Genomic DNA, 26122 nt, shown 5'->3' on the forward strand with positions numbered 1-26122 from the left:
TCGTATTTTCATTTATCAAAAAAATAAAAATCTTTCTGTTTGTTGTTTCATAAACCATCAGATTAAGATAAGAATCTTTAACCTTTTTTCTCTTTTTGCTAGCAAAAAGCTGCTTCTCCTTTTCCTCTTTCTAATTTGTTAGTCTCGGTAAGCACACACACACACACATCTCTACTCAATACATTTTCTCTTACTGATTTGGAACAAGATTTTAAAAAAAGCCCCTGTAATTTAGGAACATTAAATCTAATTTCAAGGGTGGCATCATTTGGGAGTGTTAATTCCCATTAGATCATCAGTTTTTCTCATGCAAACTAAACCACAGTATTACTCACATTTAATTATTTAAAAGTTTTTTTTAATTAAAACACTTCTTCATGCTCTTTGTAATATTAGAACACTATTTTATAACTTATTTTCACCTTTTTTTTTGTTTAATATAAATATTCTATCATCTATAGTCATATGCTGTTGTAACAGTGCTCCTTTTACATCTGTCTTGCAGCAAGGTGTCTCTCACTATCTGAACTCAGATATTAATTTTGCAACTCTAAATTCTGTTTTATGTTTATCCATTTTTCTGTACTTCACTTCTCTTTAATATATTGAACCAATGGATCTGTCTGGGAATTTTCTGTTGGATTTTACCTTCTCAGATTCCCCAGCGAGTCACTAATGGTGTTCTTCACCTCTTCCTTTCCTGGGTTAAAAAATCTTTCCTTCAGTGAACCGAACCCTTTGAAAGGCATTTTGTCTTTCTTCTTCAGTAAATCCCTTATGTTAACAAGCATTCACTTCTGCTGTCATATTTCCCGATGCCAGACTTGGGAGCCTCCGCCGGTCCCCTCGGTGACCTCTGCAATAACAACCAGTTGCTCAAGAAAGGAGCACGGAAGAAAAAGGAAAAAAAAAATCAAAACAGATCTTCCAAAGCCAGAAAGTCAGTCGGGAAGAGCTCTGGAGCGAAACCCCCTTGGAAGCACCCAGGGACTCGGTGGTGCACTTGCAGCAGCTCAGCCGTGCATCTGTGTGGGGTCGGGTACCTGTATGGGCAGCTAGTCTGGAGGCTGCAGCTGGCGAGCTGGAGGTGCTGCCGAGGGCCGGTGTCCCTAGGCAGGATGCTGCTGCCTGCATCAGGGGCGAACCTCAGGCTGGCTCGCTGGGGCTCATCCTCAGTGCCTCCCTCCCTCCCTCCCTCCCCTGCCTCTTTTGCTGTGAGATCCTGTGCAAGGTGGTGCTATAGTAACGGACACAATACTTGTCCTCAAGCCACTCCAGTTCATTAATAAGACCTCATCTATGGCAAAGGCAAGAAGTTTATTAAACATTTACAAGTCCTTTCTGCAGGGAGGGAATTATTGCAAGCTACAGTTCCCATTCACTACATACCCCCCGCCCAGATGAGCCCCCCTACCCCAATGCACCTGCTGGTTTGAACCCAGAGCCACCTTCCCCAGCCTGGTCATTTATTATTGATGTTCCTGGGCCCTTGGGCAGACAGATGCAGAGGTGCATTGGTGCGACGCTGTTTGAATAAGCAATGAAAGACTGGCTATAAATTAAATGCATTGCATTTTTGAAACACAAAGTGGCTGAAAGAGGTGAACCAGTCCAACTCAACATGACTTCATGATGACAACACACTTTTCCTAGCGGAAAAGTCACCTGACGGAAGTATTTAATGAAAGCACTTGTGGAAATGCATCTTGCCAGTAAGCTCATCAAGCCTGCATGTTGGCCGGAATCAAATGAAGAAATTCTGCTTTTGGCAAGGCCTCAGTTATTGGGTTTGGGTTATGGATGACAAGCAAAAAAAAAAAAAAAAGGACCCCCATTTCATACTGGTTTTGGGCTCCTGTCAGCCCTTCCCTGTTCCCTGGGTGGAAGGGAAGGCAGAAACCTTCCAGGTTGTTAGAAATATAGAAAGCTTTGCATTTGCCACATTCCCCTTGGTCTCCCAAGGAAAGTTAAATTAAGAGCCCGTCAGTGCCTCGCCAGCAGGAGAAGAATTGGTTTCCCCTAGAAGACCCCGGCTGTGAGTTGCCGTGTGGAGGGCAGGTGGGCAGGCAGCTGCCCACCCACAAACCCCAGCTCCTGCTCTGCCACTGTCCGCCTGGTGCCCCTGAGCAAGCTGCTGTGGCTCCGTTCCCTCCCTCCTGCCCTATACTTGTCATTATCCTTCCAGGCACAGTGGCCATGCTTTTCCCCTTCTGTTCGGAGCTTGGTCTACCCAGACTCTACAGAGAGAGAGAAGGAAGAAGAAAGCAAGAAAGCAATTCCTCCAGAGAAACAAACTGGATCTGAGTTGTTTTCAGCTGCCTTAGGGCACTTACAGACTCCTCATTTGGGTGTTTCAACTGAGTGAGTAGGATTGAGAGGGATGTAATCTGGGCCAAAGCGGGGCAAGGACTATCCGCCCCTCCCTTCCTCCCGTGGCTCCTTGCACGGGCCATCAGTCTCTGGGTTTTCAATGTCTCCATAATACAAACACCAAATGTCTGGATTGTCCCAGCTCCACTACGAGGAAGGGAATATTGAAAAAAAACCCCACTTCCTCATGCTTAGGTGAGGCAGGTAAGCAGCCTGCACTGAAATCCTTTATTCCTAGCATAAATATGAAGAGAAGACGGAGGGGGGGAGGGGAGGGGAGGGGAAAGCAGTACTTGGGAGCTGAGGATGTTTTGCTTGGCTGGAGTCTCTTTTGTTGCAGAACTGGTTACAGTTTCTTTCTCCTCTCTGAATAATTCATGTGCTGTAGAGCAGTGTTGGAAAACTCCAGGCTCACACCTTTGTCCTAGCAGACAGTCCTCCCATAGCGAGCAGTAAGTGCAGCTAGGGCCATGGGGCCAGCCAGCTCCCGGCACTACCTACCTGTATGCCTGTAGCAGGGCTTCTTTGGGTGTATTTCTGTCTAGCTGGGTTGAACAGCAACTGCTCTCACTGCCAACTCAAGGACCGCCTGGTAAACCCTCCCTGCAGCATGTCTTGCTGCCCTGAGAGCAGCTGCGCCGCCTCCTCCTCCTCCTCACACTGCTCAGAGGCTTGAACCTGGCCATCTCCACAGCTGAGCAAGAGGCGGCAATTCCTCCTGGTTTCTCACTCCAGGTCCCTGGCCCTGGCTCACCTTGGCCCCCCGGGACACGCTGACAGCCAGAGCAACAAGGTTACCACCGTGGAAAGGAGCGCAGGCCCAACACAAGCACATGCACGCATCAAAACAAGGCCTCTGATTCTCAGAGGGCACACAGAAAATAAAACTAGCAGGCTAACTGCCAAACTTCAGAGATATGTATGTTTGTAGGGATGTATATATGTAGAAGTGTATAATGAAATTGTCTTCCGTTTATGCAAACGTCTATTTGCTAACATTTGGGATAGTTTCCTGAAAGCTCTTAGGGCAGCTGAACACCTGAAACCATGTGAGAACCCAGCTCCAAACTGGAAACAGTGCAAATCCCCGTGCAAGGAATTCGCCTTGAAAGGCTGGGGGCTCAGGCTGGAAAGTGGTGTTCAAAACCGTTATCTCCCAGCAGCTGTGGAACAGCGGTTTTTAGTTTGCCCTTCTTTCTGGACTTCTGGTCCTGCTTCAGTTAAAAAGACCACAGAGCAGACACAAGAAAGGAGCTATGCTCAGAATGTAGTGATTTGTGCGTGCATTTAGGAATGCTTCAAGCAACTCCCTCAGAGATATGTCCTGGCTGGCACCTGGCAGGGTACGTTACCCTCATGGATGGAGGGGCTCTCATTAGCCATATTGCCCACCTCACCACTAGCAGAATTGTCCATTTCTCACAGCAGGTTTCACCTCTCCCTCCTCTTTATGCTTCGCAATCCTTCCACTGCCTGCAGTTCTGCAGTGCTGCAGTGGTGGCCCCTTTTGAAATCCACTGACCCTTTCCTTAAGGCTTAAAGAAAGGGTGTTACTCACTCTTGCTTCTCTGCAGGGAGGTGGCTCGACAGGAGCAGCACTGCTTCTCTGCTTCCTCCTCCCCAGGTTCACAGGGTAGTAAAATGCCCTGACTCCAAAACACTGCTGCAGCGAGTGTCACAGCAGCTTTGCAGTGCCCTGCTCCTGTTGGGACACCATCCACAGGGGCACCACCCAATTCCCAACAAAGATGCGCTGGATGAGGCCATGGGAATCCCTGTGTGACTAATCCCAATACACATTCTGGAGCATCAGCTGAGGAAATCTCTTCTCTTCCTTAACGAGACCTAACATGATAGCCCTTATGGACCCAGCTGTCACTGTTCCTACTTTTTTCTTTCCTGTTTTAACCCTATGCCTTAATTTTCTTTTGCAGAAATTAAATTGTGATTCTCCTTCTGATGTCTCAGACCTTCTTAAAACACATTGTATTATATCATGTCGTTGTAAGTCTGCTGCTTGCAAGCTGGAATCTAAGTCCAAGACACAGCATGATTTAGGCCTGCACTTGCAAAGAAATATTTTGCAAAATTAAAACTACTCCTGGCTCATACAACTTGTAGCTACCGCAGAAACTACAGACTCATATCAGCAAAGGCCTCTAGTAAGGCTGTATTAAAAGTGTATTTTAGAGCCAACATGGACATAAAACCAGCATGTAGACAGCCACTGCTGTGGGCTCGTATATTGTCATTACCTCAGGTGCTCAAGAATAAAATGAGTTGTAAGAAAACTTGGAAACTGGTCAAGTGCATGTATAGGAGATGTGCCGTTCTAACAATAGCTGTGCCTTGCAGACACGGGGCTAGATTTGGCTTGCGGCATCCCCTTAAGAAAACTCGCTTCCAGAGATCATACAATTTCTTTTTCCTCTTGAGGTCCACGAGGAGTTCCCTGTTCAGCCAAGCTGAACTTCTGCACTGCTTGCTTGACTTACAACACAGTGGAATTGCCTGCTCCTGTGCTTCTAAAAGGTGGTTCTTAAAGACTGACCAGCACTTGTGGACACCTAAGCCCTCAAAAGCAGATTCCCAGGGTACTCTGCTAAATAGCTCCCTGAATAGCTTAAAGTTTGCTTTCCTGAAGTCCAGGGTAGCCACTCTGCTGTCCTTTTTTTTTCCACTGAAATTTTAAACTCAGCCATTTCATGATCACTGTGGCCAAGACAGCCACCTACCATCACATCCCCCATGAGTCCTTCTCTATTCACAGATAGCAAGTGTAGGAAGGCATCTTTCCTAGTTGGCTCACTGAGTACCTGTGACAAGAAGTTAACTCCTACAACTTCAAGAGTTTCCAAGACCTGCTTGTCACAGCAGTGTGATGTTCCCAGTTGATGTCTGGGAAGTTGAAATCTCCCATAAGGACAAGGGCTACCGATCCAGAAATTTCTCCTAATTGCCCATAGAATAACTCATCAGTGCTTACACCCTGGCTGGGCGATCAGTAGTAGACACCCACTACAACATCTCCTTTGTTTTGCATCCCCCTAGTAAAGTCACTCAAAGCTGAAATTGTCAGTTCACTTCAGGAGGCAGAGCATTGAATAAGGCAAATAAAAATCCTCCAGTAGGAGACAAGAGTTGTAATACTGCATTTCTCCTGAGATGGGGGCAGAGCACCCAGGGAACAAAAATGCTCACCTGATTTTTGCCCATGGTCAGATTCTTCAGGGGAAGGAACTGCAGCAGCCTTAGCTTTCTCCTGAAACCACTTATTTCCAAAGAAAAAATGTCAACCATGGATTTCATATGAGAGTCTCTCTCATCTTTCATTATATTTCCAACAGAAATCACAACTGCAGATACAGTAAATAAAAGAAACAAGAAAAGAAGCATCCAGACACAATAAAAAGAACAGATATTTAGACATGCCACAGAAGTGGCTGTGTAAAGATAAGTGTCAGCAAAGATCATTTCATTCATCATGAAACTGAGTATCAAGCAGAGTTTAAAACCTAACCTAAGCAATAACACTTTTCAAATCACAAACCTTACCACCATATGCACTTGCTGGAGCCTGCGTCAGCTACGTGCTCCCTGGAAACATGGGATTATCAGCATCAGGGTATGAGTTCAGGATTCCAAGGGCGAGATCAGGGTTCCTAGGTGAGTTTCCATATTCTCAAAGAAGTTTCTTTCAGCACTTCGCACGTGCAAAGGTCCACTCAGATGACACGCATATTTTACCATTAGACGTGAAACTTCAGGGTGAAACCATTTCTCCCTCCGTATTTGTATAGTGCCTGGTGTACTGGAGACCCTATTTCTATTATAAGAGTCATTGCAACATTACATTAAAGAAGGGTACTATGGGAATTCAGCCTCCGAGACCTACAGAAGTCAAAGATAAAAAGGGTGACCTGGGATCCCATGTTATACAAGGGTTTGGATTAATGATCAGAATGGTCCTTCAGGTTTTGAAATCTATGGCTTTACAATGTCTGCACTTTTCCTCCATAAATGAACATGGATTCAAAGACTTCATTTTACTACTATTTTACCACGTGTGAGAACTAAGTCCCTTCCTGCCGTGTCAAAATGCTTTGTGTTGAGTCAGCCCAAATAAAGTTTTCAGATGATATGTTTGTTTCCCTGACGTCTGTGGCAAAACTGGCATTCATTTCAAATGGTTAAAAAATTCATCTTTAGTTTCTAGTTTCTGCTTCCTGATCAGGTAGCTGATAGCAAGGAAATTTGATCACAGTTGGACAAGAAATAAAACTAGAGGCTCCTGGGATGCTAACAACAAATAAAACAATAATGGAAATAGGAATTCTTATTTATAGTTTTCCTTACTGGAAACTGCTAATTAAATGGTAATTTATTACACCTTACACAGTAAGTAGGAGGGCTTTTAAAAGCATTTCTGTGTGGAAAGCTATTATGTGAAGTACATCTGTTTCCCCTCAAAAGGGCAGAGCTTATGTATCATTATACTATTACAGATATATTTAATGCTAGAAAATATTTTTTAATTTTCAATTTCATACAAGTAAATACATTAAGCATGAACTTCTTCAATAGAAGCCCTCTCTAAGGTAAAAAAAAGTTCTGTATATAGAGCAAATAACCACTGTGTAAAATGTAGTTTTCTAAATCTGATATTTTTGTGGCTGACTTTGCAAATACTCTTCACTGCTCTTCCAAAAGTGAATGGGTCTAAATGCTAAGAAGGGGTGACAATACACTTACCAGAAAAAAAAAAAGGAAAAAATAAAGCTGGTGTATTGAATATGATTATTTCTGTGCATACAGGAATACTCTATGCTATTTAAAAATAGGTCCTTTTTTAGTTTCACAAAACAGTATAAGGAAAGCCTTGTAGCTGGATAAGAAAATTTCCATGTTTGCAATTTATTTGAAAGTTGCTTGGGTTATAGTGACACCTTATGGTAGTTTTATTATATTTTACAGATCATTTTGAAAGTTAAGCTCTCTTATAGCCTTTTACAGCCTGTCACTATCAGCAAGGAACTGCTTTGATGTTTTTATAAATCTTTTTGTTACAAGTTACTCAAAAGATCATTCCATTTCTTCAAATTTGTCTGGTTTCCCTTTCTCCCTTACTAGGAAAATAGATTTTAAAGGGTAATAGTCTTTGGTACTGTCTTCTCTCCATGTTTAACAGATAATCTATGCCAGGCAGTAGACGCATAACATGCCATTCAAAACTATCTGTGGTGATACCCAACTTGTGAGTACAGTCTCTTACTGGATTGATTCACCAAATTCTACCATGTAGTGCATTGTGTTCCTCTAATCCCAGATCTGAACTCTTTAAAAGAAAACATCACGATAGAAGTTAATGAAAAAATTCTTTCCTTTTAAACACTGTTGAAAACCAAACCTGTGGAATAGGTAAGTAAATATCCAAACCAGCTACTATGTGAAGATCAGAATTTATAAAACCTGCCTTCCTGGGGCTCTCCCTTACATGAATTTTCTAGTGCCTAATAGGAGCTATCTCACTCTACAGCCCTTCCCTCACTTGAAGTGCAAAGCTGATCCCTCTATGCGCCACTGGTTTCCATAAAACTCACATGAATTCCTTACCTTTAGTATTTTAATCACACTCTCATCAAACAAGGGTTGAAAGTGGGCAATGGGTTCAAAGTTGCAAAGGGCTGAGAAGGAATGAGGGAAAAGGGTGACTGAGCAGCCACGTTAATCTTAAAAACAGAGCTGAAAATCCGCATATGTTACAGTTGCCTTGGAAGGGGCAGTTGTGTTTATGCTGAACTGCAGGTAAGGCTTAGTTATATTAGAATAAAATAAGCTCCAGAATACCTTTTGTGTAGCCCCTTCTCATTAAAAAATTTATTATGGCATAGAGAGACACAGCTTAAAATGGTAAGTCAACTTTTTGTTTCATTGAGCAAAATAAGTCTGTTTAAAATTAATATTTTAAGTCCTGAAAACCTATGTCACTGACTAAATGTGTCATCTCTTACAATCCATAAATAAAAAAATTCAAAAACCACGTTTTTGCCAAACTTTTAAAAATATTCATATTGCTAAGCTAGCTGAAATCACTGGCTAAGCACCTAGCACCAGCTGCAGTTTTTTTGAAGGAGTGGAAAGGATATCAGTTCTATTTCCTTTTAAAAACACTAGTTTTTCAAAGTTACGAAACTGAGCAATACTGAATAGGCAAAATCTTCTCTTCCCTTACAATGCATGCATAAAAAGGAACTGTAGAAGAATGCAGTTCATAACTGCGGCATCTTGAAGGACATGGTGACCAGTAATGCACATTCAGGACAGTGCTTGTAATTACTAATACTAATACTTTTGTTCAAATAAATTCATTTTAAAACACACAGGTTTAATGAAGTTTCTTTTTTATGAATGTAATCTCTATGTAGTTTTATGTACTGAATATTTTACCTACCTTTCACCAGAAAATGTCTGTTACAGCAAAACTGGGAAAAAAATGAGTAATTTATTCAACTTTCTAATCACAGTCATTCAATCTAACAAAGTAGCCATTTCCAACAAAAATAAACACACAGAACTGAAATGTTCCAATAAGTGTGTTATGGCTAAATTAAACCTGAGCTCAAGCAGCTGCCTGAGCAGTACTGATTATCTGAACTACTGGTCCAGCAGTAGTTGTCAGGACCAGTTAAGCTCTTTCATGAGACAGCAGCAGCCAGCACCCTCAGGCAACTCAGGAATTTGAACAGAGCGGGTGGGCGGGGGGCAGTACCTCAAAGAAAACAGGTCCATGCTTATGGGGCTGGTACTGGATATTCTGCCATTTTGGCAGATGACAGTTTCCGCTCTCTTCTTTTTTTCTCAACCATTCCCAGAAATCTGCCTCTCTGCTCTGAACCATTGCTGTATCACTCTAGGATCTGGATTCGGGAATCCTCTGGATCACTTACCTGCAGCTGCTTTTAACATTTCTCCTTCAGTCTCACCCTGCCCGTAGAACAGGTTGCAAAAGAAACACACGCCTACTCATCAGCCACCTCCATCGCACAGTCTGGCAGCTTGCCAGAGCTGGACCATCAAGCAAAGATGCAGAGCCACAAGTTAGGTTCCCTTCTGCAGCCCCTGATGGCAAAGCAATGATCTCCAGCTGGAGAGCAACAGGCACAAAGTTCAAGCTGGCACTGTCTTAAATCAGCATTCTCTTACCAAGTATCACCAGAAAAAAATTGTCAGAGCCCTCTGATTTTTGTTGCCTTTCTACGATTTTACACAGCCATGCCTGTGGGCATTGATGCAGGAAAGAAAAATCGAAGAGAGAGGAGCTGCAAGAGATGGCTGCACCAGAAAGGGCCTGGAAAAGTAACAGGCACGGAGTCCTAAGTAAAATTCTGACAAAAGAAGTGCTATACATGGGATTGAGCTCAGTTAAGCTGGCAATAATGTGTGAAGAGACCTCCACTTACTTAATTTCTCCAATGTGCAGAAAATCAAGGTTTTGTACTATCTATATAATGAAAAGAATAAAGAAACATCTCCTACCCAGCAACCAGTTAATGATCTGATCCACTTCAGTAGTATTTATAGGGCTTGTTTAATCAAAGAGCTTCAACTGTACCGTTCTGGTTTGCAACATGTGGCGTATATAATGCAAAGGTGGCATTTCATTGCAAATCTGTTTCTTGTAATGGTTGTCAATCAGTAAGAATCAAGCAATGAATTCTTTCAGAAACATAAAGCATATATGCACAATGGAACTACAAAAATTCGACTAATTTTTTAGTTTCCTGCTTGCCAAGTTACATGATAAAAACCAGAATAATCAATAATTCAATCCCACATGGGATAACAATGAAAATACATTAGTGCTTTATATTGAAGTCACTCGGATTGCAGAAATGGTATTTAGTATCTATCAAGTTGCAAATCCACACCAAAAACTATCTTGCTAGTTTTATAAAACAGACCAAGGCTTTGAGCACAGCTGCTATATTGGGCATCATCCCAACCCATCAAAGTTGTATGTAGTGTGTTCCAAATATTTCAAATTATATTTTTACTTTTTTAAATACAGATTTTTTCTGTTTTGTAACCAAGTAAAGTGAGTGTTTGTAGCATAAGGCTTTTTGGGGAAAGGCTACATTTAAGGCTCCTGTTTAACAACAAAAGTATGAAAATTACATTTTAGTGTAATTTTATTTTTCCTGATTTTCCTGCTCTGATTTTGTAAGATACAATAGCTGTAAGATACAATTATTTTTAGAAATTCTTAAAAAAAATCCACAAGAAAACCAAAAAACCCCCCAAAAAAACCTATCTGGTGCCATGTTAGGATAGATTGTTTAGATAAAAGTTTATTGCTCTAGTTACAGATGTATCTGATTGCTTTTTTAGCATTTTTGCTTATCTGCGCTTATTTGAATTAACTTCTGTGACATCAGCTAAGCACTTACAGCTCTCATGCTGTAGGTAAGCGTTTATTTTATCAGCATGGCAGGGGCAGAAATCTCTCTAGTCTTTGGTTTCTCTTTTCTAGTTTTTTGAGTTCTCTTCTCTAGTATTTCATTTTTCTGTTCAGAAAGTAAGCCAGTTATTCCTCCTTGTGGCATCTGGTTAAGACACCTGCTGGAAAGCAAGCTCTTCAAAGTTTTGGTTTTGTTTACTCTTACAAACCATAGCCTTACGCTAGCATTAAGGAGACACGGAGACAGGCATGAACAACCCCTGCCTGTGTAGTAACTTCAGCTCCCAACACCAAACCCCTCCATTTTCAGGTCAAAGATAATAATGTTTTCACTGATGTAGTTTCAAACGGAGCTTCTCCTTTGATTATCCTTGGTTTTAATGGCTAATTATTGCAGAGCAGTGTAAAACCTAGACTTTGAATGTCCTGCAAAAGGTTACTCATGATGCATTCTAAGAAATTCCATTCTAAGAAATGCCAAATAATTATTAAGGTACAAGCAAAAAGCCTGATCAGAAAAACTTCAAAAATTGGTAAGTAGATACAGGCAGGCCATTAAATCTCTTCTAAGTTCCAAGTTGCTCCATGTCCACGACTGCCTTAATTTGCAGGAAGAAACTCCATTAGAGCCATAATAAGATAGTTCATAGGCAGGTGTCCTACAGAGGAAAAAAAAAAGATTTTTTAAATAAAAATAAGTCTATAGTTTAACTCTAAAATTCATGCCTAAAATACTTAGTAAATTATTTTAGAGCTTGAATAACTAGTATTTATTTAGCTGCTCTTGGGTTTGTGCATGGATAGGAGTTTATTTCTTAATTCCTGGTTTATAAGTTTGGGGGTAATTTTGCCACAACATATTGGAATCCTCCTTGTCACACTAAGAGCCAGTTTTCCAATCTACTGAGCAACTGCAGTTGTCTCCAGCTGGTGACGAGTGCAGCGAGCTTCTGAGATGCAGGACAAAAGTGCATTTGTGTCCAGCAACGGGAAGAGAACATCGAATGAACCATTTCTCTCTGCGTAACTCCTCACAAACAGCTCATTTCCTACACCTACTGAGCTGCGTTCCTCACAACTGCAAACTTGATAGGGTAACACAGCTCTACAAACACAGATATAAAAAGGATTAACGTAGAGCTCTTGTGTATGACACCTAAAGGAGGGACTAGAGATACTTAAGTGATGAAGCAGAGGCACAATTAGCTGCCAAAGTATTCCAGACAAAGAACAATCAGCTGCAAAGATCTCCAGCTTTTCCTGTTTGAAGTCTTAGATTATCTGAATTCATGAAAGAGTTTATGAAATTGTGAATTTTAAGCCACAACAAACCAACCCAGAACATCTGGATTTCGGCACTTGAGAGTTCCCTGCTTAAGAAATAGGTAACAGTTATGGATCCTACCAATGTCCAGAAATGGAGGGGACAGAGAACATTACCAAGGTAAAGGACAGTCAGATCAGGACTGGGATCTGCTGAGCAACTTAAGGCAGGTGTTTTCTCTGCAGGGTGCCATCAAGTATGTCTCCACCTTACTGAAAGTTCACTCTCTTCTCTTCTGGTACTATTGACTGAAAGCTGGCATGTAATAAGGCTGTACTCCTTTGATGGATAAAGCCGTGGAAGGAATGGCGATGCTGTCATCCTTAGCAAATGAAAATGAAGAGGGAATTGGAGCCACCTGATGCTACCTTTCTATTTCCACCTAATCCACCTCTTTTCTTCTTTTACTTTCTCCTCCCATACCATCTCTGGCCAACAATGATGCTTCTGAGCAGATCAGATCTCAGATGTCTCATACTTGATCAATTTATACCTTACAAAAAGCTGAGTACTAGCTTCCTTCAGAGTGCTGGCAAACTCCGAGCCTGACAAAGCAGTGTATCTTGAAACCCGAGTTTAAAGAAAGGGCTGGTTTCTGGCTAAATGAGCAATGAAAATGCAAACTGAGATCACTATGTGATCAGATTCTGACATGGGCTTAGTGTGCTTTCAGAAAAAGTAAATGCTAATTTTAGAGACATCTAGTGCATCAGTTTTTCCCGACGACTTTTATTCTTTGCATGAAGGCAATACGTGATCACATTTTACAGGTGTCTGGACAGCAACCACTCTTAAGAAATGAACTCAAAATTAGGTGGGATAAAATGTATTTCAAACAAAACACAAAGTGATAGATTTTTCTAAATAAGTTACCTTTAGTTAATTTTATGGAAATTTTAAATAAAAATATCTTCCAACATGAAAATATGAAAAGTTCATTTATTTCCATAGGCAACCTCATTCACAGTACAAAGTGATATGAATTTCTCGAAACTGTCACTGTACCTTTTACATATTTTAAGTAGCTGATCTAAAAGTTGATACAAGAATAAATTTGTTTTTGAAGAGCTGTCCAATAAACCAGATATACACTAATGCCATGCTATGACAGTTCTAATTATGAATCACAGCTGACACTACAGTAACATCACTTTATAAATCTCATGAGAATTTTGATGTTTTACAATCAAAACATAAAACTGCCACTAGTACAGAGACTGTACAATTAGACAAATAAACAAGTGTTAAATATTTTGCACAAGGCCTGAGTTCACTATAACACATTTTGATTTACAACTTCATCTCGGAAATCTGTACAGCAGTTAGAACTGTTTCAGAGAACTTAAAGACAATACAACTTCAGGGGCTTATTTGTTCTGTTGATACAAGTGTGAGGCCTGGAAGGCAAGAGGATTTGGTGTTTGAATCCAAGGTTTTGCTGCCTTGTGTAATCTTCTTGAAAAGCAGTCAAAACCTAATGGAAAGTTAGGTACAAGGCAGGACCTCACTTGAAAATCAGCTAACTCACCTGAAATTCTCCAGATAGGTTTCCTCACAGCTATTTCAGAGTAAAAGTTCACAATGAGTATATAAAATGCAGCATATCTCTTAACAAAGAACAAAAAAGGGTCACATATACAACAGGGTATTTTTTCTGTATTCCCCCTCCCTGTATTTCTTTCATTGGAAATGGCACAAATCAGCGACATCTCACCCACCCCCAATAAAAAACTCCTAATCAATAAACAAAAGTCACTCTAAAGTCCAAAAAATTCACTGCAATGAGAGATCCAGTGTTCATAAACTTATGTTTTAAAAACTTTCCTTTTCTGCTCAAGTCACGTAGATGTAGGCAGACTAAGCAAGTAAATTTATAATAGATAACAAAAGTTATGTAAAACAAAATGTAATTGTTAGCCTGTATGGAAGCCTTGTGGAATTTGATTCAAACCTAACTTCTCATTTAATCTTCGTTCTTTTGGTCTAATTGAACCGAAAAATCTGAAATCCTGTAATCTATACACACACTTACTTATCTATCTACAGACATAGATAACATTATAACAGGGCTTATAATGCAAAAGTTAACACACATTTTTCTGACTTTAAAAGGCCATCGGGGTATTTGTTAAAGTTCCACGTAAATGTGAAACAGGTGTTGCTAAAAAGACAAAACTTAACAGAAAAGGAAAGTTTTAAATAATAAGGCTTGAAACATTGTGCACCTAGACATCCAAAAATTCAGCCTTTTACTTGGGGTAGTCGGTATCTGTGCAGACCTGTAAGGCCACAACTTCCCCAAGATATTTCTAATTCACATCACTGTTGAGACAGGAAGACATAGTATCTTCATTAAAACAAACTAGGGCATTCTACTCATGTTCCCAGCAAAATTTCTCTCCCCATCTTCCAAATAATTGGTGGACTTCTCTACCTTTCAAAAGACTTCTCTGGTACTGCTGTCCTGCATAAACAGGTTCCGCGGGCTGTTCTGTGCCTTATTCGCAACACTTGTGTGAAAAGGAACAGAAAATCTGCTCCCTCCTCCATCCTTGAAATGACACGTGCCATTTCACTCCCTGTTTCTCTCCTCTTGTGAGTGGCAGACCTAGGGGCTTCTAAGCTAATCTGTAACTCAGTAGTTTCAAGGGTCCTCTCCATCAGCCCCAGCAGAGAAAGTTTTTCAAGCCTCTTTAATACAATCCTTCCATCTAGCAGGATCAGTTTGTTTTCTAAGACTGAGTTTTCAGAGGATGCTTCAGAGACTTTCATACTTAAAACCAAATGGAACGAACAGTTCTAATATTTGCTGTCTTGGTGCAGTCACGTTCATTTAGCATACACCAGAGCAGCCAAAGGACAACTGATGCTTATACTTAAGATGTGCAGCTATTTCCTCTTCTCTTCTTTTCTCCTTTTGTAGTAAACATAATATAGATAAATCAATTAAAGAATAGAAACTTACTTCCTTCTCTTTACCTCTCCTTTACAAATGAATGTAAAGTAAACCAGGTGGGCTGGGCAGTTCAGCCCAGACCCTGCTCTAATTTCCACAGTGGAACGAAGATCCGCTCACAGTGGGTGAGCACAGTGGATGCACAGGGTGGAGGCTGTAAGGCGATGATATAACCTGCCAGGCTTCCACATTTTTTCCTTTAAATTAGCTAGATTACAAAGGGCAGAAATTTTGTGTCATTTACAGTATTGTTCAAGGCATTGTAATAAGAACTTATTTTATATCAGGTTAGTTTTTCAGTAGCAGAATTTGCAATTTCTTAATCAGATACCAATTTCAAACCTGGGTTCTCCATTTTGTTTTGCATTAGGGCTAGACAGTCCCTCTGCTTCAGGCCAAGCTAGATGTAACACTGCTTTCCATCCAAGTCCAGAAACAGAAGGCCCCTGGAATACCCACATTTTGTAACATTGTCCCTTCCTCCTACTCTTAAAAAAAAACAACAACTTGAATGTGAGGTACAACTGTTGCTCTCAAGCAATGGTATTCACTCTGGCCACAACATGAGTCTTCCAGCCTCTTGCAGGGCCTCAGAATGACGACTTGTCAGTGAAGAGATCAAGTGGACAAGGCTTCCTAAAGAAAAACTATTGCAGCAGGAGTCAAGTGGCACATGGCCTTGGTGACTTACCTCTTGCAACTCCTCTTTCCTTTAAGTTAAGACGACATAGTTATGACAACTTCACATATACCCAGTTTCCTGACAGGCTAAGCAGGAAGCATCTACAAGGAAGAGGGATTTGACCCTCTGATTTTAACTGAAGTTATTTTTTCTTTTTTATTTTTAAATAACTGGGAAATTCTGTTATAACTTTCATAAGCAACCTTTTCAGTTTTCTTTGTTGTTACTCTTCTACTCTGGTCATTCCGAAAATTGCAGCAAACAAGAAATCAAAATTATGTTCTCAAATATAAGTAGAAAAAAAATCGTATTACTTGAGCCAGATAGAGATCTTATTCCATCTCATTACCACTGCATAGAAGAGCCTCTCTTAATTTGAACTTGTAGGATTTTTTTTACTTTGTTCTTACAAATTAGATTATATTATCAGATAGCCCATGCCAAAAGCACATACCCCAAGCCCCACAGTTTAGGAGGTCTAGCATATAAAATTTGATGAATTATTTTCAGTTAATTTTCCCTCCAATAGGTTAAATTAAAATCCAGTTCTGAAAAGCCCCGAGTCCAGGGGGATCAGGGACTGAAACCCCAGATCAGGACACTGACATTTAAGACTGCCTTTACCATGGATGTATTAATTTAATACATTGTAGAGTCCTAAGAGATGTTATTTTTAATATAAACTTATTTTCCAAATAATTTAGAGGAATACAGATTCAAGTAATTCTTCAAAGGCCTGCCTAAGTTACCCTAACAAAACGTAGCTTTCAAAAGTTCACATAAAAGAAGACATTAGTGTGATTGAGAGTATAGAGTACTAGTAACCGTAAATGAACTTAAATAGTTTAACAGTTCTAGTATTGTCTTAAGTTTACATAGATTATCTTAACATAACCTACAATGTTTACCATGAATATTAACAGCACATAAGCATCACAATGTGTTAGGTATTGTTTTCTAAACCACAATTTCACTGGTCCCAGGTATTTTAAAATAATAGGACTAAGGCAGCAGCTATAATACATAAACAATTCTTTAAGAAATATGCTTAATGCTATTACCGCTTAGAACCGTGGAAATATAACAAAATACAAGTCACATTTACAGCATAAGGCCCTTTGGTTTCTTAAGCAGCAAATGAAAGAACAATTTCTTCAGTGAAAGGCTTTGAAAAATAAAGCATGTAGGCTTTCCATAAAAAAGGTAACTAGTCCTTTCCTTCTCAAAATAGCCAGCTATAGTCTTCAAAATATTATGTAAGAAAGCTCCTGAAATTCCTAGGAAAGAAAAAGTTAAAACCCAACAGTAGTATCTGACAGAGCAGAGATTCTATCATGGGCAAGCTGAACATACACCTTCTGGGAAGTAGAAGAAACTACTGTTTGGTTTTCTGGAGAGCTTTATTAAATTTGGAGTAATACAATAAAAAGGATCCAAAATACCTGTGTATTTACCATATATTCTAGAGCTTACAAATCTGTATTTGAGAACTCGCTTCATATTAATCTATCCTTCATAAGGATTTGAGTTAAAACAAAATTAAAATGAAATAGTTTATTCTAGTCAAGGCAATTTATAGCAGTCTGCTTTTTCACACAACCATGTGCAACTTGTATGAGGCAATCCTTTTCCATCTTCCCAACGGAGCCAAAATCTATGAAGTAATTCAAGATATTTCTGTGTAACTAAACAGTGTGCGTTTAGTTACACAGAACTGCTTAGTTACACAGTTGGGGCAGTCAGCATCTGAATTTTACAGAGAACATTCTTTTTAGGAGGTTCCATAACTACTCATATTCTTTTTTCACACCAGTTAGAAGCAGTATCAAATTAGCCAAAACACTGCAATATATAATAAATGTGATCATGTCACCACATGTATTCTAAAATCCTGCTGCAGTGGTATGTTGCTTTTGCTATGTGGCTGGTAACAAGGATCTGGCATTATAAAATAGGTTGTAAACCAGCATGACCATTGGAGCAGTGTTCTTACTCTGTTCCACACTTGCACAAAGTTTTAAAACAACTTCTTACGCCTCCTGAATCTTGCTGTAGTTTACTACCACATTAATTTTAATTATCTTATAAGAGAAGAAATACAAAATATTTTCTCTTCTTAGCCTCTTACCCAGTCACTGGTTAGAGATCTTTCTATATAACATGGCTAACAAAACTTTTTGAGGCAGCATAAGAATTCACTTTTTGCAAACTGTCATATGGCAAAATGACAGTTTGTGCCAAATTCAGGCAACAGAAATCATCAATAACAATTCAGCAGACACGGAAAGGACCGGGCCGCAGGATTGCATTCACTAGTGTTATTACCCTCTAAGCATTTTTGTTGACTTTAAGAAACAAAATTTTGTAGGAAATTTCATAGGAGTTGATTGAGTACACTTCTGAATAATTTTGAAATACTTAGCTGCTTCTTTTTCGATCCAATATATGCATCCTACCTTCAGTGCTCTGATGTTCAGTAAAGAGACAGGAAATCTCTAGCATGTAAGATGACTTTGCACTTAACGCAATTCCTCTGCAGTATCAGGTGAATGCAAAATCAAGTCTTTTTTCCAGTGCAAAGGTCTCTACTTTGCTGGGTTGAAAGTTTTGCCAAGTCATGCTTTTACTAATCAAAAAAAGATGTTAATCAGCTTACCCATGATCCAAATTTCATCGATCTTTGAAAGAAGAAAACAAAACGTTTTACCCAAAAAGATCTTTTAAGTCATTACTAGCCGAGCTGCTGTTTGTCATTGTGTTTGCTGGTTGTGCAAAATTCTGAGGAGCAAAGAAAGGATTACCCTGTATACCAAAGCCAGGCGGTTCTATCATGTTCATCTGAGGTCCCAAGACTGAACTGCTCGCACTTGGGGACCCTTGCGGGGGTACAAACTGATTAACCCACTGGCTTGATTTCTGCTGAGCCAACTGTTTCATACTAACTTTGGGTTTTTGAGGACCAAAAAGATTATCTAAAGCAGACATATCTGGGGGTCTGTTTTGTTGTGTCAGCGGAGAGATTGCAGATGCAGCATTCATAGGACTGTAATTTGGCATATTGGCAGTCGGTACAATGTTCATCTTGGTTGTTGCTATTGCGCTTGGACCACTGAAGAAATTCTGAGTGGTGGGACCAGCTCCCATACCGAATCCAGCAGTCTGAAAACCCATATTAGTATTCAGTCCATTTGTTATATTTCTCTTTGTGTTGTCAATAGGTGATGAAAATCCCATTCCAACACCCATAGAAGGGACAGAAGAGAAGCTGTTTGAAGATGCAACTTTAGCTTTGTTGATAGAATGGCTAGTCAAAGATGACATATTATCTATCAAGGTATCAGTCAAGTCTTTTGTCTGCAAAATACATAAAATGCAGTTAAATGCTTTTCCTGTACAAACACTCTAGCAACAGTCTTTATCAATGCCAACAGAAGTGGCATTCATTTTTCAGAAATCAGAATTTACTGCATGTAACTGGGCATGAAAAGTAATTATACACAAAAGCAATTAGGTTATTTTCGTTCTTAGCTACTTAGAACTAATTGTTATACACCTTTAATTTGACAACTAAGACTATACACGAAGTACTACTGTGACGTTTGCTTACATGCCCCATTCCTATCCCCAAGCCCTTTATGTATTCAGTTAATAAACTCTTCAGAGCAAAAGCTTTTTTAATATGTGCTTTTTCCTTATCTAGAACAATGGCCTTCCAATAATAATTATTCCTTTGGAAACTCCTGTAATTTAAAAAGTGGGAAATATTGCTAATGATGCAAATGGAAGGCAGATTAAAATGTGTTTTAGTTTTTCTCAGCTGTGGCATTGTATTACCAGTGAAAACAAAGGTGACTCACAGGAGAAAAAAAAACGCTAAATGCATACAGCACTTGAAAGGAAAAAGCATCACAGCTCCAGTGGAAACTGTTCTTTCTCACCTGCTTCACTGGAGGTGTTACTGCAGTTGCTTGTGGCTTAAGAGGTTGCTGGCTTTTCAGTTTCTGTGCTTGTTCTTGTTCTTTAGCTAACTTTTGCTTCTCTTCAAGTGTAAGTGATACCTTTAAAAGGGAAAGAACTGACACTAAGTTGCACAGAATGGTTATTCTTACGCTGATATTTTTATTTCATAAATAGCACTGTCATTTCAATATGTGGTAGAACAACATATATTATTTATACAAAAGAGAAAGCAGATAAGCACAAAATCTATTATAATACTCATCATATTGCTAAAAAGTACTTAAAGCAAATAAATACAATATTAAAAATAGCATAATGAGAAATTTGAGCAGATCTCAAATAAAGAGGTATCACAACAAAACCATTTTAGCTTTGTCTTCTTAATGTTGGGCATAAGAAAAAATGTTCTTCACAGTTTTTGTTTTTATATGGTTACCAACTGGCACTTGATATAGAACTGCAACTGACCATGGAGTTGGAAACGGAATTTTATTTTAACATTGCTTAAGAGGCTTTTCAGGATTTTAACTCTATTTTTGTTAATGATGAAGGATAAAATAATAAAACCATTCCCCCTTAGTCTAAAATTAGTGAGAGGGTTCAGATAACTAGAAATGGAAATGACAAAACGTATAGATTCTGGGGAGCCATTTACATCATTAATAGCATTGAGAAGAATTTTACAATAGTTTATGCTTGTTTAATATTTTATGTCATGTCATGCTTTTTCTTTGCCTCTTGTATCTATCCCCATATTGACTGTTCATTTTCACTTAACTTTGAACTGTACAATAAATGTTAGTCTTTGCTAGTACGTGAAATTCTACATTTTATCTTCACCTCTGTTTCTAATTTTATCATAAAGTTGCCTATTTTGATTTTCCTATCTAAATGACTGCTGGAAGTTTCAGTTTCATTGAAATCTATAATTAAGGAGAAAGAAAGTGACCGAAAATTTATAATCCTAATTGCTGTCTACTTTGTACAGAGCTATTTTCAAGGGAAGGCTTTCACAGAAACTCAAGGATATGATTTGAACATTTTTCAGTGGACCTTCACATGTGAGTATGTACGGTGCTGCGCTATACAAAAGCAGTTAGTTTTTCTTTCAGAGCTTTAAATATGATAAATATTTACATATACTCTTTTTTATGCAACCGTATCAGCCTTTTATTAGACAGATGGCTATAACAGGATTGCAAAACAAAGTAAAACACACCTTTTTCTGTTTTGATGAAATCTCATTCTCTTTACTATCAGATACTCCAGTTAGAAGGTCAGTTCCACTAGTGTTAAATACCTTGTCAATCTGTTTAAGTTCAAAGAAACAAAACTTAGTTATTTGAAATGTTGTAATTTAAGGTAACATAAATACTAAGTAATTTTAAATTTCAAATTTCTATATGTAAGTAATGCAATAAAGTATTGTCACTTACCTGATTACTTGTACTACTAGATCTTGCCTCTTCAGACACACTCATTTGGTTAGCTATATCCAAAGATCTATATAGTGCAGAGTATACATATTACAAAAAAATAATTTTACAGTCACATCCACAACACTAATTCAGCAATGCAGATTATTCTTCTGCATTTAAATAATACAAAAAAAAATCACATTATGAGAGCCCTGTCATTTTTATAGAATGCCTGTAGGAGATGGGAAAATGTAAATATTCTGAATTGTAAAGGTTTCCTAATGATCATTTCACATGGTCTTAGTTCCTCCTTTTGAACGGGGTGACACAGACTTTGGGTAGCCCAAGTTAATTTGACTCAGAAATCTCACCTTGTATCAGACTCCATAAAACAGCTCTAAACATCTTCAAATATCACTGCCTTCTAAATGGCTGCAATGTTTATGTTTCTCCAGTATGATTTATGTTCTCAACAACTACAGAAAAGCAGTTTAGCATATAGAAGCAAGACATAAACTGTACTTGTGGAGCTCAGTATTAACTTTTAGATTTAATGAATTAATTAAAAATTATTGACTCAAAATAATAAACTGTGACTGAACTGTATAAAAGTAAAGGATTTTACTCTACAAAACCATTGACATCACAATATTATTATCATTCTAGCCTAATAAATCTTTGCTGACAACGGTGCTTATTTGAGGTAATTCTCAAATACTGAAGTAAGAATTAGCTAGATTTTTTTATTGCCGTGGCTAGAGTTTTCTCACATTTGCTAAAAAATTAACTGAAATTTATCTCTGCTCACTTGTTCCTTCTCTAATACACATGTAAATAAACACTTACTTCTGTTGCTCTTGCATGACATGAAGTTGCTCAAGTTTTGTTTTATGCTCTACCTCCAATCTATTAAGCATGTCTTTTATAACACAAATAAAAGAATTGAACTGTAAAAGAAATATACAAGAAGTTTGGACTTTGCAGTGATAGAATTCAGACATGTATAACTTAAAAGGTAATATCTCATAAAACTTACAATACACAATGTCAGATAAACTGCAGGTTTTTAAATAATTTATAATCCACCTTCACTATCTTCCATTAGTTATTTGAAATGTTGTAATTTAAGGTAACATAAATACTAAGTAATTTTAAATTTCAAATTTCTATATGTAAGTAATGCAATAACCCAACTACAAGCAGAGTGTATACTGAAACAGTGAAAAATATATCACTAAAAAAAAAAGTGGGGCAACCCAAACAAAAAAACCACAGATAAATATTACCAGATGAAATTTCAAAAAAAAAAAAAAAAAAATCCTATGATTGCACTTCTACATTATCTGCAAACATTTACAAACAAGAGCAAAGGAAGAAACATTAAGATTGTACTTTAGCTTTTAATTTGAATTGTAGTTATGTTAGTAGCTAACTGCTTTTGCAGGATATTTGGAAGGTGATAGTATTCATTTTGAAATTTTATACTACATCAGTTAAATCCACTGAAAAATAACAAGCTTTAAACATGCAAATACAGTAATAGTGGAAGGTTTTTTGGTTTTGTTTGTTTGCTTTTACAACAGACATAGACATGCAGTAATGTATGAATTTTTCTCTGACAACAGTTTAAATCTATTCTCTGCCAATTTATCAAGTAAAAGCACGCAACATAGTCATGTTCCTACCTGATTGAGATTAAGATTGTTCTCAATACTAAGAGGAATCAGATGGGGCAATACTTTTCCTGCAAGCTGTTCTTTGGTAATTCCCAACTTCTTATGAGTAAATGTACACTTGTAAATACCTGACATACAACATCAAAATAGCAAAAATTATTAAGTTTAGTAAACAATGTGAACAAAGTAGCACTCTCTATATGTATCTATCATCTGAACATACATTGGCTCTGCGTGCAAGCAGGGACAAACATGATCAACAGAATCATAAAAGCTAAGTACTCTTCCACAACACAAACATATTATAGCAAGAGGCTTTGCTAAAGTTCAGAACAAGAGGAGGTCCAAAGTAATACTTTACAGCTATGAAACCTGATATTAGGCAATGTATTGTCCTGGTCAATTATCTGAGAATATGCATCTTTGAACAGATCATGGGCAACTGAGTTACCACAAACTGACTAATTGCCACTGAGAAATTAAGCTGCATTAACTAAGGATGTGTTCTCTCCTGGCATACTGAAGCGCCTAGGAGTAACTATCACACTGCTCTCCGATTGCATTTTACAAAGATTCTTACCTAAATGTTTGGGGCTGTGCTACACATAGGATCAGAAATCATACATAGTCTTTATCTGTTCTAAAATCACTGAAAAAAAAATACTGGCAGGTACGAGGGATCCAATGTTAAGCCTACAAGTTCTACGGTGTTTCTGACAGGAGGATTGCTCCGCTTAAATAGTCCACCTCTGGTGGCAAACACTGAACATACTAGCACACAAGAAGTAGTTTTCCTCACTTTCTATGGTTAGTATTAGAACAGAGCTGTCAGCTGGCCAAAGAAGATATTACACACAAGATGGAAGGTATTACGATTCCGGAAAAAAGGAGAGCCCAAGTATATAAAATTGATTTCAGCCCATCATTTCCAAACTAGAGTTCGCTTATCCACTGTATCCAAGTAGAATTCAGGAGTAATACAACTAAAGTAAAAGATACGCTGTCCCTCACTCTCAGACAGCAAATACAAGTCAAAGCTGCAAGGATTAAAGGAAACAGGCAGCTTTAAATTAGTACTGATAGATGCCGTCTTGCTAATTTTGAGCAAATCAAAATAATGCTACCACCACATATTATTACAGTGTTTAATGAGGGCTGCTGCCAGTACAGCTCAGCTTGTTACAAATGGTCTTCAGTCTACTACTTTGTTGTCAGTAAGAGAAATGATTACTGTCTTCCAGACTTGGCCACGCAGTCACACCTCTTTCTTGGCAGTGACTCTGGTCATCTGGTCTCCTTGAGCCCATTCAAATTGTTAGAATCACACATACTGAGTTAGGCAAGCACCAGAGTGGCACTAGGAAAGCACAACTGAGAGTAACGCCTCCCGTTCTGGACGTAACAAGCCATTAGGTTTTGGTAGCTGTTTTGTGAAACCTCACCCAAACTATGCTCCATTTCAGTGCAAAGGCAGCCATGTTTGCTTAAATGTCCAACAAAATGAGTCTAACAAAACCTGCAGTGAAGAGCAGTAGATTTGCAGACAATCATTTATAGCATCTGACATGCAAGAGTGGTTAAGAGAAGGCAATAGTAACATCTTAAAAGCTCCAACAAGGTGCTCAGCATCTGAAAGAAGACAGATCATATACTCTTCTGAGTAAAACAGCCTTTCTGGCTGTGTGGACCATACAGTCCATGAAAGTGTCACAGCCCAAGAACTGCAATGAGTACTCAGAACTGCATTGGGCCTTGAAGACTACAAATATATGTACTAGTGTTCGGAAGTACCAGCAATACATAAGGTAACTGAACAGGGGCGTACTTAAGAACCAGAAACAGGAAGTTCTTAAGTCATTTTAGTGATACACTATGTAAACATTATCAATGATAATACAGAAAGCTTTCAGATTTACGTCAAAGCACAAAAGAGGAGAAAGTTGAAGGTATTAATTACCTAAAATTCCCATTAGCACTGCAGGTTCCTTGGATGGAATTTGTTGTAGAAAAGGTAAAATATCATCAAGCACAAACCATTTATCCAAGTACTCCAAAATCTTGCCTAGGCACACTAGTGAGTTTACCCGGACCTGTGAAGTATGATAAGAATCAAACAAACTCTCTACTATATTTTTGCCTAAGAAAAAAAAACCCTTACAAAACTCATAGTTAGAAGAAAACGGGTGCTACTGAAACTACAACCTTCATATCTGAAAATTGAAGACAAGTTAAAAAAACCCTTTTGTTTCATGAAAGGAAAACACATATAGTTACACACTACTCACAAAACCTTGGCTTTTCTGCAGAGCAAACGCTGTTAACATACATTATTGTGGAACACAATTCAACAATTTTTACAGTATTATTAATACAATAAATTGTTAACAACCTTAAAAATAGTTAGAGTAAAAACGTAAATGGTGCTTTTGTATTTGTAAAAAGTAAAAAAAAAAAAAAAATCAAAAAGAAATCAGAGCACATTGATGGGCTTTTCTTTAAAGACAAAACAGCATAAAAGTCAAAGTAATTAAAAGTAACAACATTTTCTGAGGACTGAGAGATAAAATTATTAGGGTACTTACAGCAAGAGAAGAAGTTTGCAAACATGCGTTTTTAATTCTTGGAATTAATGAATTTTTCATTGATGGGTAATCTATTAAATTGGCAAACGTAGGAATTATGTTTAGGCAAAGCTCCTATAAAAAAAAATCCGCATAAGTTTAAAAAGAAACATGCATGTTTATTACAAAATTAGTACTAATATTACACAAGATCAAAATTAGTTTAAAATGTATTCTTAAGCTTTCCTTTTAAAGAAATATCATGTTCAGCTAAGCTGACCTTAATCTATCAGACTCACTTAAAAATAGCTAGAATAATATGTATAGCATCATGATATGTATATAGAACCTTAGAAAATGGATTTCAAAAAGAGTATTCATAAATTTATAATAAAATATTTGGATAGCAAGAATCTCTTGCATTTTCACAAAACACCTTTATATAAAAAACAACTTCTATTACATCAAACTGTAACACTTTCCTACAAAAGTCAAGCAAATATGAATGAGTACTATCAATGACACTGCAGCAGTACAATGATATGCTGAAAGATAAAAGAGCATATCAAGATTAAACATACTTAAGCAACAGAGGGGAAAAAAATACCCGATTTCAGCCCAATCTCAAAAAATAAGACAGCAGTATTAAGTATATGTTGCAATTAAATACCTGAGTAACCAAACTCCTGATGCAGAAAAAGACTCATGCCAGGTTAT

General features: G+C 38.2%; 2 protein-coding genes across 2 annotated transcripts in view; both read right to left on the reverse strand.

The window, feature by feature from the left end:
- Positions 1–749, reverse strand: part of SLC17A8 (solute carrier family 17 (vesicular glutamate transporter), member 8) — a 29776-nt gene extending 29027 nt beyond the window's left edge. Inside the window, exon 1 of the mRNA XM_009321340.1 lies at positions 649–749. Coding sequence (XP_009319615.1) covers positions 649–749 — 101 coding nt within the window. The remainder of the gene's footprint in view (positions 1–648) is intronic.
- A 12333-nt stretch (positions 750–13082) lies between these two features.
- Positions 13083–26122, reverse strand: part of SCYL2 (SCY1-like 2 (S. cerevisiae)) — a 36800-nt gene continuing 23760 nt past the window's right edge. Inside the window, exons 10-17 of the mRNA XM_009321297.1 lie at positions 25427–25540; positions 24802–24934; positions 22854–22972; positions 22015–22115; positions 21187–21253; positions 20970–21059; positions 19729–19848; positions 13083–19144 (exon numbers count right to left, since the gene is read on the reverse strand). Of these exons, the coding sequence (XP_009319572.1) occupies positions 18494–19144; positions 19729–19848; positions 20970–21059; positions 21187–21253; positions 22015–22115; positions 22854–22972; positions 24802–24934; positions 25427–25540 (1395 nt within the window). The 3' untranslated portion in view covers positions 13083–18493. The remainder of the gene's footprint in view (positions 19145–19728; positions 19849–20969; positions 21060–21186; positions 21254–22014; positions 22116–22853; positions 22973–24801; positions 24935–25426; positions 25541–26122) is intronic.

Source organism: Pygoscelis adeliae, unplaced genomic scaffold (genome assembly GCF_000699105.1).
Source record: "Pygoscelis adeliae isolate BGI_AS28 unplaced genomic scaffold, ASM69910v1 Scaffold232, whole genome shotgun sequence".
NCBI lineage: Eukaryota > Metazoa > Chordata > Aves > Sphenisciformes > Spheniscidae > Pygoscelis > Pygoscelis adeliae.